General features: G+C 32.4%; 1 protein-coding gene across 2 annotated transcripts; it reads right to left on the bottom strand.

The window, feature by feature from the left end:
* Positions 1 to 354: 354 nt before the first annotated feature.
* Positions 355 to 17,017, bottom strand: CSN1S1 (casein alpha s1). Of its 2 annotated transcripts, XM_072973104.1 has the most exons (21): positions 16,971 to 17,017; positions 15,490 to 15,552; positions 13,863 to 13,895; positions 13,389 to 13,409; positions 12,951 to 12,989; positions 12,487 to 12,510; positions 12,020 to 12,040; positions 11,357 to 11,380; positions 10,498 to 10,521; positions 8,805 to 8,834; positions 7,980 to 8,003; positions 7,839 to 7,883; positions 6,939 to 6,980; positions 5,559 to 5,576; positions 5,420 to 5,461; positions 5,033 to 5,074; positions 4,179 to 4,205; positions 3,165 to 3,188; positions 2,220 to 2,380; positions 1,588 to 1,631; positions 355 to 741 (listed from the first exon to the last, which is right to left on the bottom strand). In XM_072973104.1, coding segments are annotated over exons 2-20 (693 nt in total). In that variant the 5' UTR covers positions 15,541 to 15,552; positions 16,971 to 17,017; the 3' UTR covers positions 355 to 741; positions 1,588 to 1,630. The 2 variants fall into 2 exon arrangements, with proteins under 2 accessions (XP_072829205.1, XP_072829210.1); XM_072973109.1 differs by lacking the exons at positions 1,588 to 1,631; positions 3,165 to 3,188 and having other exon boundaries at positions 360 to 741; positions 16,971 to 16,997.
* Positions 17,018 to 17,274: the final 257 nt, after the last annotated feature.

Genomic DNA, 17,274 nt, shown 5'->3' with positions numbered 1-17,274 from the left:
AAGTATAATTCAATGGATTGGACCCAAACAGATCCTAAGGGTATAAGTAAACAGTGTAACCAGGTTGTTCAAATTCCCAGTGCATTTATAATTGCCACACTGCTGTTCCTCTCTGTTCCCACACCTATGTTCTCTTGGAAAATATTCTATAAACAGTTGACTTCAAATTAAAGATCTTGGACCCAGTTTACAATCTACCAGCAGCAGCCTGAAGTGAACATTTAAACATTTTTTCATTAAAGTATGATTGAAAGTGTTATAAAAATGTAGTGAAAACAAAATGTTACATATATATAAAGACTCAACAGGGCTGTGAAAACTCCACTGAATGGAATAATGACAGAAAATAGGGATTGTGCCTTAAAATGTAGTTTATTGAAAAGAAGAAAGAAAAAAAACTCAGTTACTGCCCACAATTTTTTGAAATGATGGCAGTTACAGGAGAAGCAATTCAAAGGCTTTTTAAGCAAGATTTCCATATAGAAATTTGATAAAGACTTTAATACCCTCTATTTGGTGGCCTTCATACTGGCATGATACAACTGGGATAAACTTTTAAGACAACTTTTCTTAAGGAAAAGAATGATATACTATTTAATATACAGTAGAGAACTCAAGAGGAAAGATTGCCTTCAATTTGGGATTGTCCTATTCTAAGATAACAGTCAAAGCCTTTGGATGGAAAGGTTTTACATGATAGACGTAGAGGAGAAATTTAGAGTATGGAATTTTCAGTCACATCTGCAAATAGAAAAAGAAATATGTGGTTAGTTTATTCCATTTTGAAGGGAAGAGACACTGTTATGACATGATACATTTGAATAGTCATTTTCTTTTCATCTTACGATGCAGCTCACAAAGGTATCTGTGCTTTCCTGTTACTGACAGGCACATTCATTGCTCCTGAATTTTAAGTCTTAGAATTTAATACTAGATAGTATTTTGTTTTGCAGTAATGTAAAATACTGCAAGGCAATTTAAAGAAAAAGTTTCCACATATATCAGTTTGTCATTTTCCTTAATTTGATCTGTTGGAAAAGAAGTTTTCACCATTGGAAAGGGAAAACACACACACACGCACGCACACACGCACGCACGCATATATATACACACAATTAGAAAATCCAATATAGTGGATGAAGGTAACTAAAACAAATCTGTAGACATTTAAGTCTGTTTTCTTGCTGACAGAAAAAAAAACACTCTGTTTTATTACGTAACTTGCAGAGGGTTTCCATTGCTGTGACCACAACGAACAGAATCTCACTGCTGGGTTCACCAGAGTCTCAAAGTCACATTTTGAAGGAAAATTAGTAACATCCACACTTCCATATTTGTATAGGAGTTTCAGTATAATAAATTGCATTAATTAGCATTAGCTAATTTTAATTGTTATTTAAATATAATACGATTATGCTACAAAATTTTGCAAATATCCAAGCCAATTTAATTATTATCTAAGTGCTAATGTGTCCACAAATAGCTAGACCATAGGGGAAAAAAACTTTATAGTGCAGTCATATATCTTTGTACTGAGTCCTCACATGAAAAGAGAATCAATGGTTAGACAAGTGATTTCCAACTTACCAAAGGCCGTAATTGTGGAGTTCCTGAGAATTCACTTAACTCTTCTGAAGGAAAAAAAAACTGTTAAAATCACATGACGTAGGTAATCAGCAATAAAATTTTACTAAATTTATTTTCCCAGCACTGTGCTTAACAAAGATTATTATATTTAATCACCTTCAAAGTTATAAAAATAAGCATTACTATATTATTTCAAGTAAACTTAAAAGGTCAAGATTTGAATTTAAGACTATTGGATGCCAAAATCTGTGCTTTATTCCTCATGCTCTAGTCTAATGTGTATCATGGGTAGAACCAAAAGAAAGACATTTAAAGATTAGTAAAAGTGAAAGGCAGATAAAGTTGAATTATTGTATTTTCACTTAGGAGAGAAGTGTTTTTCTCTCCCCTGCCATCATCAGAATGAATTTCACCTATAGAATATATAGCACTTCCATGTGTTTCCTAGTAATGAATTAGCCATAGGTACCAGAAATTATTACCAATTTTCCATTTCAGAAAACTCTAGCATGAAGCACTAAGTGTTGGTTTGTCATGTTTATTCTAATCTGTTTTTATGGTATGCTCTGTAAGCAATTTTCTTTTATTTCCTTTGATAGAACAGCAATATGCAGCGATTTAAATGAACTTACCACCACCACTGTGGCATAACGTCGGTTTTTCCACCGTCCTCAGAGGCAATGCCTTCAGGGGTGTCGTGGGATGAGGGGTGAGCAATATATTGCATGACTTGTGGAGGATAATACCAAGCAACATAGGGAGAGGCACCAAGCTGGAAGAATTGTTGGAAAGGCTAGAGAGAAAGACCATTGAAAAAGCAACAGTGGATGAGAAACTGCTGTTTTGAATTGCTAAAAATGAATCACTCCATTCATTTCCAACATGGCCAGTGGCATCACAAGAGTTATTGACTCTGAGGAAAAAGGAGAAATCAAACTCTTCCCTTTGGTGGATCATGGTGAAGGAACTTTTGGAAAGGGCTTTTTTTAGGGTATCAGAATAAATCATTTCTTTGAGGTCAATAGTCAGTATTGAATTCCAAGATCCTGCATTACTAACAGGGGTTCAATCCCCTGACTGCAGAGGAAAGTAGTTGTGTGAATTTAATTATTATATAATGTATAAACTCATGGGTATTAGGACTAGAAAGGATAAATTTTGCAATTTAATTCTACAGTTTAATTTTTCATGGTGATACTGAGCTCAAAGGAAGGGAAGGAAGGACCTCCCACCCAAGGGTCAATACAGCTGGCTTTCAGAAATGCCAGGAATAAAGAGAAAATAATTCACCAATTCCTAGCCCAGTGCTCCTTCCTAATCATACAGTTTTGTTAACAAAGCATTATTTTCCTTTCTGAAATTTTGGAACAGCTGCCACTGTTAATCTATTATATTTTACTTGTTTCTATGAATTCAAGTAATTCTCTATACAGGTAAGTGGAAGTTATGTGTTCTTTGATGGAATTAGAAAAAAATGAAAGCATTTCATGTAAATATTATAATAAATATGGTATTTGGGATTTTCTCTTTATTAAGTCATTTAGATACAAAAATTAAATATAATAAAGTCAATTTACCTCAAGGTGGAAGTACGCCTGTTCCTTAACAGAGAAGAAAAAATAGTTTCAATTTAAATCCCATCAAATACCATGATAGACTAAATTATTACTACCAAATACTTTCTTTAAGATTATAATTATCATTCTTGCTGTTTTTTTTAATTACATGGAAAAGTCTTGCTAATGTACTCTTTGGAGCTCAAATGAAGAGAGTAATTGCTTTTTTTTTTTCTTCTTTTTCCTTTGGTCAAGCAGTAATTAGAGAATCTCAGAAGAAATTGAGAGTAAAATCTGATGCACAGTGAGGAATCATTATCATAAAACTGATTGATGACTACGATGTTTTAAATCTTGAGGAAAGGTTTTTTTTTCTCCCTAGTCACATAATTATAAAGAAAATTCTATGGTTTTCTTTACTTACTTTTCTAAAAAATTAGCATGCCATATATATGTTGAATTATCAATAGACCAAAGCAACTGAGCTGAATGCACAGTTAACTACAGCTAAAAAGTGAAGACACAAGAGAAGAACACTGCAAAAATCAGGATATAGGAGTTTAAGGAGGAGATAAATTGATAGTTCCATATTAATTTCACAAATGAAAAAGCAATGCTCAAAGAGAACAACACAATTTGCTCAAGGTCATATGATTAGAAGGTGTTAGATCTCAGACTGAAAACTCAAGTTATTTTCACTACAATACTATATTAATAAAAGGTCTAATTTTAACACATAAATAAGCTGGTTGAGTATGTCCTGACTTAAAATTTGACCAGAAGCTCAGTTCACTCAGGGATGGCCATAGAATCATTCTTTCAGAGGAATTTGGCAAGTTGGATCTGATCTTTCATAGCAATGTTAGAACTAGCACTGGAGAATCCAACACTAGTCAACACCTGAGAAATACTAGCACAACACTAGTTCATGATGCAACTAGTACAATCATTTCAAAAAAACAATGACTGCCAATAGATAATTTGGGGCAGTATTAAAACATACACACACACACACACACACACACACACAGTTACCTGAGTCACTACTTTCACAGGCTCCCCCTGGGGAAAAAAAAAGAGAGAGAGAGAGAATCGGGTTAGTCACTCTTTAAGGCTGAATAAAATCAAAGATGGAAGAAGCAACCTATCCGAAATGCTTTTCATGTTAGAGATATGGGAACTGACATTAATTTTGCCAATTGCATTATTTAAAGACCATTTCTTCTAAAACATATGAAACATCCTCAACAATCCTGACAAGATTCATTAAGCAGCAAGTAGAGATTGGAGGGCTCCATGATTGGAATTACCGTACATGTTGATGGGAATCAGAATTGTTATAGTAGCATATATTTCACAGTAACTGGTTATTGCCTTAAAAATGAAATCAGAAGTCCTAGAAGCACTATGGAATCAGTGGAATGTTGGGTGTAAGAATCAGTTCCTATTATGTATTATTGATAAACTTACTTCACAGATCAGAAAACAGAGGATCAGAGAGTTTTTGACCAAGACATTTAGCATGTCTTCAGTTGGTTTCTTCACAAGCATGTCAACTAGTAAATCTCCAAAATGCTTTGCCTAAGAGGCATAATGTAACTAAGTTTGAGTTTCCTAAATTGAACTTGAGAATTAAATGATAGACATAAAGATATAAAATTAAGGAGTATGTTAAAAAGAGAAATTAACATAACCATGGAGATTAACACTTCATAGTGCTTATAACTATAAACGTACTGTTCACATTAGGGGAGACAGAACAGAATGGCTCCCATTCCAAAGAAGAGTGACAAGAGAAATCTCCTCAAAAGTGTGAGGCTATTTAAAAACAAATGTATTTAAGCTTTACAATATATTACCAACATGACATTTATTAAGCAAAATATTACCAGTTGGGGGTGGTTGTCTTCATTTATTCTGTAAAGTTGTTCCTGTATAGAAGGAAATACATTTAAATTACTTAAACATCTTCTGGTACCACACATTCATTTTACAATGTACCCAGAGTATACCATCATTCATGAATTTAGGATAAACTGTATTCCATGCCAAAATTATGAAAAAATAGCAATACACTTTTTATTTTCTAACTTTAGAAAAGTTATTTAACTAAAGGCTATACTTAAGTATAGTTTAGAAAAGTAAAGAATTTATAAAGTCAGTACCCTGTGGGGAAATAATAACCTGCTGGTTCCCTAAGATTACATATTTTCTGTTCATGACTATTAATTACTTATTTAAATTTTATCTTTGGTAAATTTTAAATAAAATATTACCAGATATGGGTGGGAGGACAATTTCACTCTTGGAATAAGTTTCTGTTAAAAAAAGAAAATGGAATATACATTATAAAAACATAAGACATAAGACATGAAGAAAGTACTAAAATATTCTAGATTTAATAAATAATCTTACCTGGTCATGGATAGCTTCCTAAGAAAGAGAGAACATTTTGTTTTAGTAGACTGGTTTTATTCACGTCTGAATAACAGACGTTCACTTGGTGCTTTCATTCACTCAAGGACTATGCTAAATCCTGGGGATCAACTACGAAATATGATGACATTCTGAGCAAAACCCACAGAGTTCTAACACTTGTGGAGTTTGCAGTCTAGTCACATCACAGCTAAGGTGCTGAAATAGATTATTCAGGTAATTTCTTAGATCAGAAATGATGAATTCTGGTGGAGTACAGATATATTTAAATTTCCTTGGACTTTAAACACCAGCAACTTGGAAACTGAGACAAAAGTAACAATTGAGGTCCAAATTAAATTCGTCATTGACTTCTCTCTTCCTACACATAGAACAAAATGTGAAAATATAATTTTGCTAAACTAAGGCAAGCTCTTTTCCTTAAAGTCTTAATTAAGTCAAGTTTAATTGCTATAAGTAAAAGAAAAAAATGTTTTGGCCTTCCAAGTGAAAGACTATTACAGTCAAAAGGATCAAAACTAAGTAGCAAAGAAGGGTTGTGATAATTGATACATTTTTGATCTATCCATACCATCAGTGGGTAGAGAGTTTTTGACATCATAGTTCAAATGCACATCTTGATGAAAGACCTTCATAATGTTGTCAGAAGTCTCATGGGCACAGCAAAATTTACAGAGACTGGGGAGTGGGGTTAGGAGAAGGAGGAATGAACATTTTATTGGACTCGCTACATACCAGATGAAGGGATAACTGAGTAGACGGTTGCTCATTCAGTATTCAAAATAACACCAGGATGTGAGAATAATTATATTTCCATTTCATACGTAAGGACACAAGTTCCGAGATAAGATTAATCAACTCTCTGATTCTTTCTTAGAGAATTTTGACAAAAGCAATTTGAATGTCTAGGACTCCTGATTCTTTTTCCAGACTCTACAGTTTCCTTAAATGGAAAGTTTATTTGGCATATCTGTGCTTTCATGAACAAGCATTTTTATGGGATCGCCATCCAGTAGTGAATTTGGGAAAATAAAGACAGGACAGGATAAATTCCTGAATATAATATATCATCTGGGAGGCTCTAAGAGGATTTGATGTAGAATTTAGTTACAGTAAACTTCCCTCTGGATAGTAATTATGGATGTGATACAGCACATTAGTCTCGGCATAAATAGAAAGAAATAGTTGTGACAGTAAGTGCATAGAGAAGCATATGGAGCATTCGTCAATTATTATTCATGATCAAGGCTAGAATAAATTATTTCTTGAAAAAACATATTTAAAAGCAAACCCCATTTAAAATTTAACTACTTTAATTCTGCAGAATACAATTTTGTATTATTGTAATGAAAATATTACCAGCTGGAGTAGTTTGTATTTGTTCAGTCTGTGAAGCTCTTCCTGTTCGAAAAGAAAAATATTGTCATTTGCTTGGATACCATTCAGTCCAATCCCAGCATTTTCAAGTAATAACACTAGAATCCTAACGTGCCTTTTCTCAGGAGTAGAGAGTGAGGGGCTATTAATCTCACTTTGATGTTATTTCTACCACAAATAATTTGGACTAATCTAATTATTTTTTAAAAATTAAAAAAAAACTTTCTCAACTTACTGTTAACTTAAAATAAATTACAGTGAAGTCAGATATTAGTGATATTCAGGCAATTTTACTTACAGTGTTTCGTGTCAGAATGGCTAAGAAAATTGAAGATGACTTGTGCTTTCTGACCGAGGTTTTAACTTTGGCCAATTGAAATCAGAATATTACATGAAGTGGGCAAAAAGTGATCATGTTTCTGATACCAGCCACATTTACTGAATGCTTACTTTGTGCTATGGATTGCATTAATTGCTTTACATCATTTAATATTTATTATTATATTGTCATTTCATAATTCAAGTTACAGGCTTACAACAAATAAGTAAACTATCTAACACCACGTGCTGCTAAAAGGTAGAGCTTAGAGTCAAACTCAAGTCTAGTCAGACTTACAGAGTCCCCTTTAAATACCGTGCTATTCGGATCTAAAAGTAGACTATAAAACACAATATTTAAATGAAAGCATGAATTAAATACCTGAAATTCAAAAAAAGTTGTCAGTTTTGTTTTCAGAGGGGATCAGTAAACATCTAGAGTCTGTTAGATTACTTACTATGAATTAACGTTTAGCAAGTGTTAAGGAACAGTAATTTATCAGTGCAGCGTTCTTCTCTTTCCTTGTTACATTTGCCTTTGATAAGCTTTTAATAAAATTTTACCAGAATGCGTTGGGAGGGCATATCTTCCTTGAGAATGTCCTTCTGCTAAAAAAAAAAAAAAGAAAAGAAAAAATTGTTTAATTAAATTTTAACATATCCTGGATAATGCTAATATATTTTAAAATGGTAAACATATCTCACCTCAGTGGTACTGGAAACAACTTCCTTAAAAACATTAAAACATGCCATGTTAGTTTTTTGATTTATTAATTTACATTTCAGGTAAGAATACTAATTAACCAGAGACTATATTGCTAACTAACTGTAATAAACTGACTTTAGCCACAAATTCCTGGGTAACTGAGGCAAGATGAATAATTTGAGGTGCATGTTATACTCAAGGTTTCCTTTTCCCTTCTCACTGCTTTAACCAAGGAAGTTATTCAGAATGTTGAAGGTGGATGTGAAATATTCACTTTTACTGAATTCCCAGAAACTCCACATAACTGAGTTGGTTTTATTTTGTAACGTGAATGAAAGTCTTCTCCCAAAGTTAAAGGAAGGACCTCATGACCTCCTATGCCTGCTCTTTTTCTCCTTTAGGTTAACAGTGAGCAAAGGATTCCAGTGTCTGATTAGCCTTGAATTGGTTGATTTCTACACAGGATAAAACATGTTGATATCATTGGTTTAGAAACATAGCCATTACTGTAATTTTTAATGACAAGATTTAGTTCTATCAAAATCTGGGAAGGGCAAAAAAATTAGGAAGAAAAAAATGTTTGGGCAGCACAGATAGTCGGAAAGGATTGCTTGTCCAGAAACAATTCTGTAATTTTGTCTCTGACAAATATTTGTTTTCATACATCTGTTGGGTTGATATCCATGTGTGTCAAAATGAGGACAGAGCTGTATACAAAGTGCCTTGTGCAATCAGACCTTGTAGGATATGTAACCTTCATGGTACAATAAGCTTTCATAAACATTTTCTGATTGGGATAATGAATTAACATCAAAATGATTTACCTCACTTGAGCTGCTTCCAGATACCGTTCGCTTAAAAAAAAAAGAAAATCAGTGTTACTGATCCTGTGATTTTAAAAGTGAAAGGAAACTAGCCCCACACTTTCATACTGGGGTGCTAACTCCTTGTTCAGAATTAAAACAAGTGGTATATAAAGGGCCAACACTATGTACTTTCTCGGTCTGTCAATTTCATTTAAAATATGTTGGAGGGGGAAGTATAACAACTTCCCTGATAACTTCAAAACAATTTTTTATTAAAACAAGCACAGATACATGATTGACTAGAATGCAAAATATGTTTGAATTTTTGTGATAAAAATGAACCTGGAAGGAAGAGCCCTACTGGGTTGGGCTTCCCAGAACCCCAGGCTGAGCATTCATTCTCACATACACTTGGGGCCCTTTTTATGAATAACTTGGAAACATTAAAATATAACAACCAGTTTAAGTGTGGAGCTAAAATTACATTAGGTTTTTAAAACAGCTATGCTTTGAAATATTGAGTTTTCTTTCCCCTAAGTCACGGATGTTTATATTTGCATGTGGATATAATTTTTGTTCCCAAGGACATATTTAAAAGATTGACTTTAATATGCAACAGACTATTCATCTCTTGGGAGACGTGATTAACCAAATTTTTGAGGCTAAGGGATTTTTCCCCATCTTTTTAGATTAGGTGGGCTAGCCCATGGATCCTAAGTAACTGTTGCAGGAGGTTCTTTCTGCCCCAGGACTGACTGCCCTCAGTGTAGAAGAGAATGAGCTCATACCCTGGATGGCAGAGGCAGGTTTTGGCTTTTGGGTTTTTGGGGTTTTCTTTTAGTCTTATAGTTCATTTTAAACATTCATGCAATTTTGCTTTTTACTCTTTATTTTAATAAATAAGCAATGTTTTTTGTTAGAGCAGACAGAAATGAGCAGAGAAAGGGGGAACTGGCCAAATGGCAGGAAACCATACATCTTGTGAACAACAGGGTTAGTTGGGCAGACAGAGAAAAGCAGGAACCTCAGGACTGATAAGAATTCACACATTTTGGGGTGACAGGTGTTCTGGAAGCAGGAAAAGAAAGGTGGGGAAGGCAGGAATCTCCAGCATCTAAATGTAACCCTTTGTTCACTATGCTCTCATTACAATAAAATCAGCCTCGCGGATCAGAAGTACCTACTATGCCACAACACTTTCAAACAAGATTAAATAAGAACAAAAATCTCTCCTCCCCTTGGGAAGGTGGAGCTGGGATGAAAATCAGGGAATACGACCCCAAACCCCTCCCTCTCCAACGAACATTCCGCCCATTTAAGTTTACACTCTACTAGTAACCAGCTTGCCAAAGAAACTCAGCACAGCTGCTCACCTGAGGCTGCCCGCTCTCCCCTTGAGAGCGTCCTATCTATACCTTCATAAATCCTCACTTTACTTTCTTGACCTCAGTGTCTCATCTCTGAATTCTTTCTGTGAGGAGACAAGAACCTAATCTCTGCCAAACTCTTCACTGATTATCATTTAAATGACAAATTCTCTCCTCTAATGTTAACTATATCTGGCGCAGCATTGTACATTCTTGGCTATAATAGTCCTGGTTGAAAAGTTCAATCTTGCTCAATTTGAGAAGACAGCTTTGATAAAGTAAAGCATAGCACACATACTATGTATAATACATAAGTATACAGTTTATTAAAACAAAGGTCTTACCTCAGTGTCTTCCATGATGTGATCCTGAGAAAAGAAAAGAGAATTAACTTTATTTTTTATGATAAATATTCAGATGTAAAAACAACAATTACCAAATATATAGATGCCAAAGAAAATATAAATTTGAGACAATAGCCAAGTGATAAGGAAAACAAAATAGCCTGCCTACCAGGCTAACCAAAGAATTTACCTCTCTAATCTGCATTTCAGAGTTCAACAAAAACTACCATAGATTCTTATATGTTGTGGTAAATCAATGTAAATAATCCTTATTTTCTTTTAATTAGCTCTACTTCTTTCTTTAACTTGGTCTTGGATGTTAAGCATTATATTAAAAAGGTGATGTGGTAAATAAAAGTACATTATATTATGTACTTTTTATATTAAAAAGGTGCATTATATTAAAAAGGTGATGTGGTAAATAAAAGTACATTAGTTCAATGGCATATAAATATTTAAGCAAAATGGATTTTTTTCCAACTGGTGTGTTGCGTTCAGTTTTCATGACCAAAGCAATTATATTAAAAAGGTGTTGTGGTAAATAAAAGTACATTAGTTCAATGGCATATGAATATTTAAGCAAAATGGATTTTTTTCCAACTGGTGTGTTGTGTTCAGTTTTCATGACCAAAGCAATAGACAGAGTAGTGACATGATCCATAGAATTTGAGTGTTGGTTTAGTTATTCAGTTAATTCTGGCTTTCATATGCTATGCTGTATTTTCTCTTCTTTGAATTAGAGATATCTGTCTTAGTTTTGACTTAAGAGACTTATTTATTCATTTTGGGCAGGGTATTTAAAGGAAATGTTTTTACGTCTTTCTTTTCCTTATATTTAATAGTTTAAAAATAATCTTACTTCGGTTGGTTCGTTCCTAGTATCCTGTCAAGAAAAGATAATCAAAGATAATCATTCAGGTATGAAGAATAGTTATGAAGATATTTATTTTATCTCACAAATTTTGAGCATCTGTGTGATCTCTTAATGGCCTCTATTAAAAATCTGGTAGAGAATCCAGATCCAAAAAATCATTTTTCAAGAAAGTGAATAATAACTAATTATGTAAAACATTCTTAGAGCAGATACGTTGCTTTATATAATACCCTGAATAAATCATTCTTTCAGTTTTGATACTAAGTGCAGACAACTGTCTGTAATTGCATTCATTCATTCATTCATTTATTCATTCATACTAAGGCCCTGTCTCCTCACAGCTTTAAAGTTAAATCAATAAAATCAATATTTAGAATTCTCAGTAGAATTCATCAGCCATTTTGAAAGTTTATGGAAAGTATAAATGAAGTAAGACAAATATTCTTTTTCTAAATTAAAACACTTTCTCTACTGCAAGAATACATTTTTTTGCCACATTATCTTAAGAAAAGGTTGGTGCCTTGAGTTCATCACTCTCTGTTTCTCTCAGAAGTTCTCTCTGCTGAAACCAATAAAGTGTAACTTGTAAAATACATTTTTGAAAGGACTAACTTTTAAAATAATTTAAATATCATTGATGGTCCTTACCTTCAGTTCATCGATGTTCTCCTTAAGGATAGGAAACAAGAGAGAAACATTAGTAAAGAGGGACACAAATGAATGGATAACTATGAGAAAACATACCTTACATTGCTACTGCAAATTAAAAAATGAATGTGCTTTTTTGTGACTGCACTAATATTTCTTGCTATATTATTTCTTGCATTAAGTGTCTCCTTGCTAAGCTTTCTTTACTTAAAGTTGTCAGTATGTAAATGTGCACTTAAAAATATTTTAAAATTTTGTCCCACTAAATTTTGTTGTTCTTATCTTTCATTTTGTTTTAGTCATTATTCTGAATTCTCTTGATCTCATCTATCTGGTTCAATAAAGCTAGTGTTTATTTCCATAAAAAGGCAGTAAAGAATTGGCACAACACCACAATACTTACTGGAGAGAACAAAATTTGCTTCCATTTGTTAACTCTACAGTATATCTTGTGGACAATTTCTTACCTGTCTAAACTGAATGGGTGAAACCTACAGAAAAAGAGGAAGGTTATGTTAAAAATCATTCAGACAAAGTTGGGTTGCCTATCAAATATTTTACACAGTGTCCTTGAAGTAAAATTTCTGTTTGTGTACTACTTGACAAGTCAGTCACAAAATTATTGAAAATACAACACATAGTGTATTATCTAGAGATAAAGAACATTCCATTATAATGAGCATGGAAATCGTAAAATTCTACATAGGCTATGCAAATGAAAACATGAGTGTTTTGCAAAGGTACAAATTAAAATTTAAAGCAGCTTTTTAATATTTGTTTATCTGATTTCAATATTCTTTTTCGGTGCTTGGAAGAGTGAATGAAGTAAAGGTTTAATCAAGTCAAGTGAAAAAACATTTGCAAACAAAAATTATGTTGATTTTTCAAGAATTTGGCTGTCATTTTAGAAGAATAAGTGGGTAACACTTACCACTGCTAACTCAAGAATCTTTCTTTTGTTGAGGACTTCCTGTAGAAATTAAATTGTGAATTATAAAAAGGAAAAATACACCCCAAAAGGAGTATGTTTTCCATTTGAACAAAAGTTCTCTGTTCACTTAGTAAACTAGAATATTTCTTAGGTGAAATAAGAGAATTAGTTGTAGTTCTAGGATCTAATTTTAAAATCTAAAGGAGGTACCATATTTGGTTCCTTCTTTACCAGACCCACAAGTTTAGTAACATACTTATCAAATGTCAAAGGAGGGATTGAATAGGAATTTAATTAAAACAGACAATTAAGAGAGTAATCCAAGTACCTTGTGTACCTAGATACAATTGAAGGAAAATAAATGAAATGAGGAAGACATGAAATAGTCATCATAGCTAATTGAAAGAGAGAATAGCTGGGGGAAAGAAAGAACTTTACCTGTATGCTGTCTGGTTCATTCTGCAAAGAATAAAAAAATTAGTAAAAGGTATTAATTCCATTAGAGGACAGAGTGGATTAATGGCTGTTGTAGAAGGGTGTGGAAGATTCAGTGTGTAAAATGAGAGCAAATTGCAAATTATATGTTTGAGTGCAAGTAAAAGAGCTAGAAAGAAGCAATAATAATTTAAAATAAATCATGCTAACATATCCTTAACTATTGCTCTTGAATAATAAGGTATTAATTAATCATAAATATTTATGTAAGTCTATGTGCCTTCTTTCTAAGATGGTTTGTGAGAACAGATCGATATTCAGTTCAATATTTGACCTGAAGATATTATACCTCAGTGAATATGAAACTGACTTTATAGAGAGGGGAGGCACAGGACTAGAGTCTATGTATTACCGATACATCACCACTTAAGTTCCACAGTTAGAGTGAGTTCTCAGAACATAGACTAGAACACTCACTTGAAAGACTTCTGGGTACCTGAGAGGATATTTCTGTGAAAAACAAAGCAAGAATTATATAACAATAAAATAAAACAAAAAGCAATCAAAGTATAATAATAATAAGATCACAATGTACATATAATACTATGAATTTAACATTGCTATTTAAGAAAAGTTTGTATTTTAATAGCTAAATCTGTCTGACACCAAGTTTTTCTGGGAGGAAAAAATATATTTTATTGACAAAAATTTAAAAAGTAAATTATTTCCTCTCTTTAGAGTATGGTGGAGAATTGAGAAAACTATGTAAAAAGACTTCAAAAAAACCCAAAAAAACTCTGAACTAGTTTGAGTTAATCCAGAATGATGAAGAAATGATTTAGTTTTCTGAACAATTTATATTACATGGTAGTTCTAAAAGTGAATTTAAACCATTATACATTTTTGGAGCAAAATGTATACTTTTCCTAATTAAATGTTGCTTGTCTGGATTTTATTTCTATCACCAATTAAATCATACAAAAATTTATCTCAATCTTCATTTTAACTGTGGAGACAAAATTTATGTTTGTTAAGTGGTAACATTAAAAATGATGTGGGTTATTTTGGAATAGGACTGTAGGAAACTATTTTTTTGCTGGGGAAACTATACCCATTTCATTTGTAAAAGAACAAGATAAGGACTACTCCAGTGATACATTTCTGAAGGACTTGGATTTATTTTTGTAACTTACTGTCAGAGATTTCTTCCTATTAGTGTTTAGGGTGTAGCATAAACAAAACTCTGTTAAGAAGTTAAGAAGTTGAGTTTTTGGTGATCCTGCATTTTCTAAATATGGATATAGAAAATTGGAGTCCAACAGAATATCTCAGCATTTCAGAAACTTGCATCTGTATTTGATAGTTTCAATATCCAAACATCCAAGACCATTATTTTATCTGAATTGTTTTCTTGTCAGGTGATTCCTGTTTACTCCTTTCACTGCACTAGCTGTGCATCGCAAGGGAAAACAGAATAACTTTTTGCTTTATGTAAGTAACTGAATAGCTTTTTGTTTTATTTTTGAGAAGGGTTATTTTGATTTACATTATCTAATTTCACTGTCTACAGGGACCACAAACAATTCAATCTCCTAATCAGCAGAATGAGCCTAATTTTCTATACCTGGGGAAACTTTGGTTGACTCAAGACATCTCAAATGAGGGTTGACTTAGGCTCCAAAAGTAGAAAATACTGGACTATACGGCTTTATGTTATATTTGGTAAAGACATACATTGGACACATATGTTTACAAATACGCTAATTCTGTAACGGATGCAGGGAAAGAGCCTCATGTCATTCTTTGATGCTCTTTGTTACACTGTTTGATACCTTATTTCTTCTATTCTTTACTTTTTTATTATTATTATTTTTTATCATGAGAGATTTATATTTCAAGCGGAGATTTTATTTGGAGTCAAGACTGAATGAACTACATAATAATGACCAAAATGTGAAGGATTCTCATAGTTTTAATATAAAGACTCCAATAGCTAATTAGAGATCATCCAACACTTTATTATCCTCAGTATCTTGTGTTTGATGTGATATCAGGTGATTTCAAACAGGAACCCAGAACCTTCTAAGTTCTCTGTGGTACTCACAGGCCTGGCAAGCGCAACAGCCACAAGGCAGGTAAGGATGAGAAGCTTCATGGTGGTCGAGACCTAGGTAAGAAAACAACAGAAAAAGAGTAAGGTCTGATAATAAAATTTGGTTTCATATACAAAAAAAAATCCTTGATTTCCCAACAAAGGAGTGTGTTATGATAAAAATAGTTTCATTTGAGTAATATTTTTACTAATTTAAATTTTTAATTTTGCTATTCAATATAAATGTTAATCATTCAAATTATCTTGCTTAGTGCTTGTGTGAGATAAGAAATACCAGTCTCTTACTAATATTTTTATTCACTAACACTCTAAAACAACACATTTGATCCATGAAGTGGTAATAGGGTTTTGTCAGAAGAATAGAGAGGCATTCATATTTAACTACTCAATTTTTAAATATTTCAGTTAAAATTTTAAAAAATTCCTCTTAGATCATTAGATTTGTTAAAATGTATAGTAAACTAAAACCCACTGAACCCATTTAATTTAATCTGACATTTTAAAAAAATGTCTTTCTCTTTTAAATCTATTTTAGAGCATCCTGCTCATTCAGAGTCTTTAAGAAAAACACTGTTGGTGCATTATATAGAAACTTATCTTCCATGAATTATTTTCTTAAAGAATTTAGCCATTATTTTATATTTTGCTGCATTGGTATATTCATGACATGACTATATGAAGAAGACTGAACTGGACAGAATCATAAGATTCAGATGTCATATCATGTTTGACTTCTAGAGTTCCATCAAATTATAAGAACCTAGAAATACTTGCATTTACATGTGCTGGAAAAATGGTTTCCAGAAAAATTAGAAAAAAATACAGATCATACATACTTTATTCAACAAACTAATACCGTCATATTTTATATATACAGTTTCAGTTTACAAACTGCAGAATCTGAATGCATTAGTAAAGAAGACATATTTATAAACCCAAAATAAATTTACTACTTTTATCCACTTGCATCCTTCCAAATATTCAACTATAACCATCTTTACAAAAGTAGTTAGTTATATCTATTTGTCTATCTTTGACATATCCTTTATAGAATTAATTTAGTTAAACTTATGCATGGAAAAGAGTGGCCTTGAAATATTCTACCAGAAATGCTCTTACCCATGACACTTAAAAAGATTATAAATTATTCTGCATAACAACTTTCCATAGAATTGAATAAAGATAATTCAACTTACTTCACCACAAGTCTTTACTGAAATTATGTATCTACTATGAGAATCTATGAGAATTTAGTTACCAAGTCATCAAAAAATTATTTGATGTTTATAAAACTATATGATTTTTCACCTAAAGCTAAAGATAGATAGTATCAACATTTGCAAATGCATTTTTAAGCTACAGACACCAAGTTATCAATATTTGAAAAGTTACAAATGCATATAAATGAGGAGTGGAAAGAAAGTTTAGACAAAGTGAAATCATCATAATTTTGCCAAATGTAAACATAATACCTCGAACCCAAGACTGGGAAGAAGCAGCAAACTGGGTCGATGATCAAGGAGATGACAGATCTCTTTATTTCACAACTATTTAAATCTAATGATTAGTAAGATGCTAATTTTGTGGTTTCAGTTCAACCAATAGGTTTATTTAAATTCTAAGAATCCTCTCAAATAGGACATTAATTTTCTGTCCAATTCTTCTCCCAAGAAATTCTGAGGAGAGTTTTCAACAAAGGAGTGATTCATGCTATGACAGCAAATTATACAAGGAATAGAATGACATTATTCAAAATTAAAATACAAAAAATTTAGA

The sequence above is a fragment of the Vicugna pacos genome, chromosome 2, assembly GCF_048564905.1.
Source record: "Vicugna pacos chromosome 2, VicPac4, whole genome shotgun sequence".
Classification (NCBI taxonomy): Eukaryota; Metazoa; Chordata; class Mammalia; order Artiodactyla; family Camelidae; genus Vicugna; species Vicugna pacos.
The sequence above is the reverse complement of the archived record's forward strand: the minus strand, read 5'-3'. Positions and strand labels throughout refer to the sequence as shown.

Coding starts and splice junctions, on each gene's coding strand:
- CSN1S1 (XM_072973104.1), bottom strand. CDS start 15,540: ATGAAGCTTCTCATCCTTACCTGCCTTGTGGCTGTTGCGCTTGCCAGG. Junction 12,511..12,950: donor AGATTCTTGAGTTAGCAGTG/GTAAGTGTTACC, acceptor CTTTTTCTGTAG/GTTTCACCCATTCAGTTTAG. Junction 11,381..12,019: donor AGAACATCGATGAACTGAAG/GTAAGGACCATC, acceptor TTTTCTTGACAG/GATACTAGGAACGAACCAAC.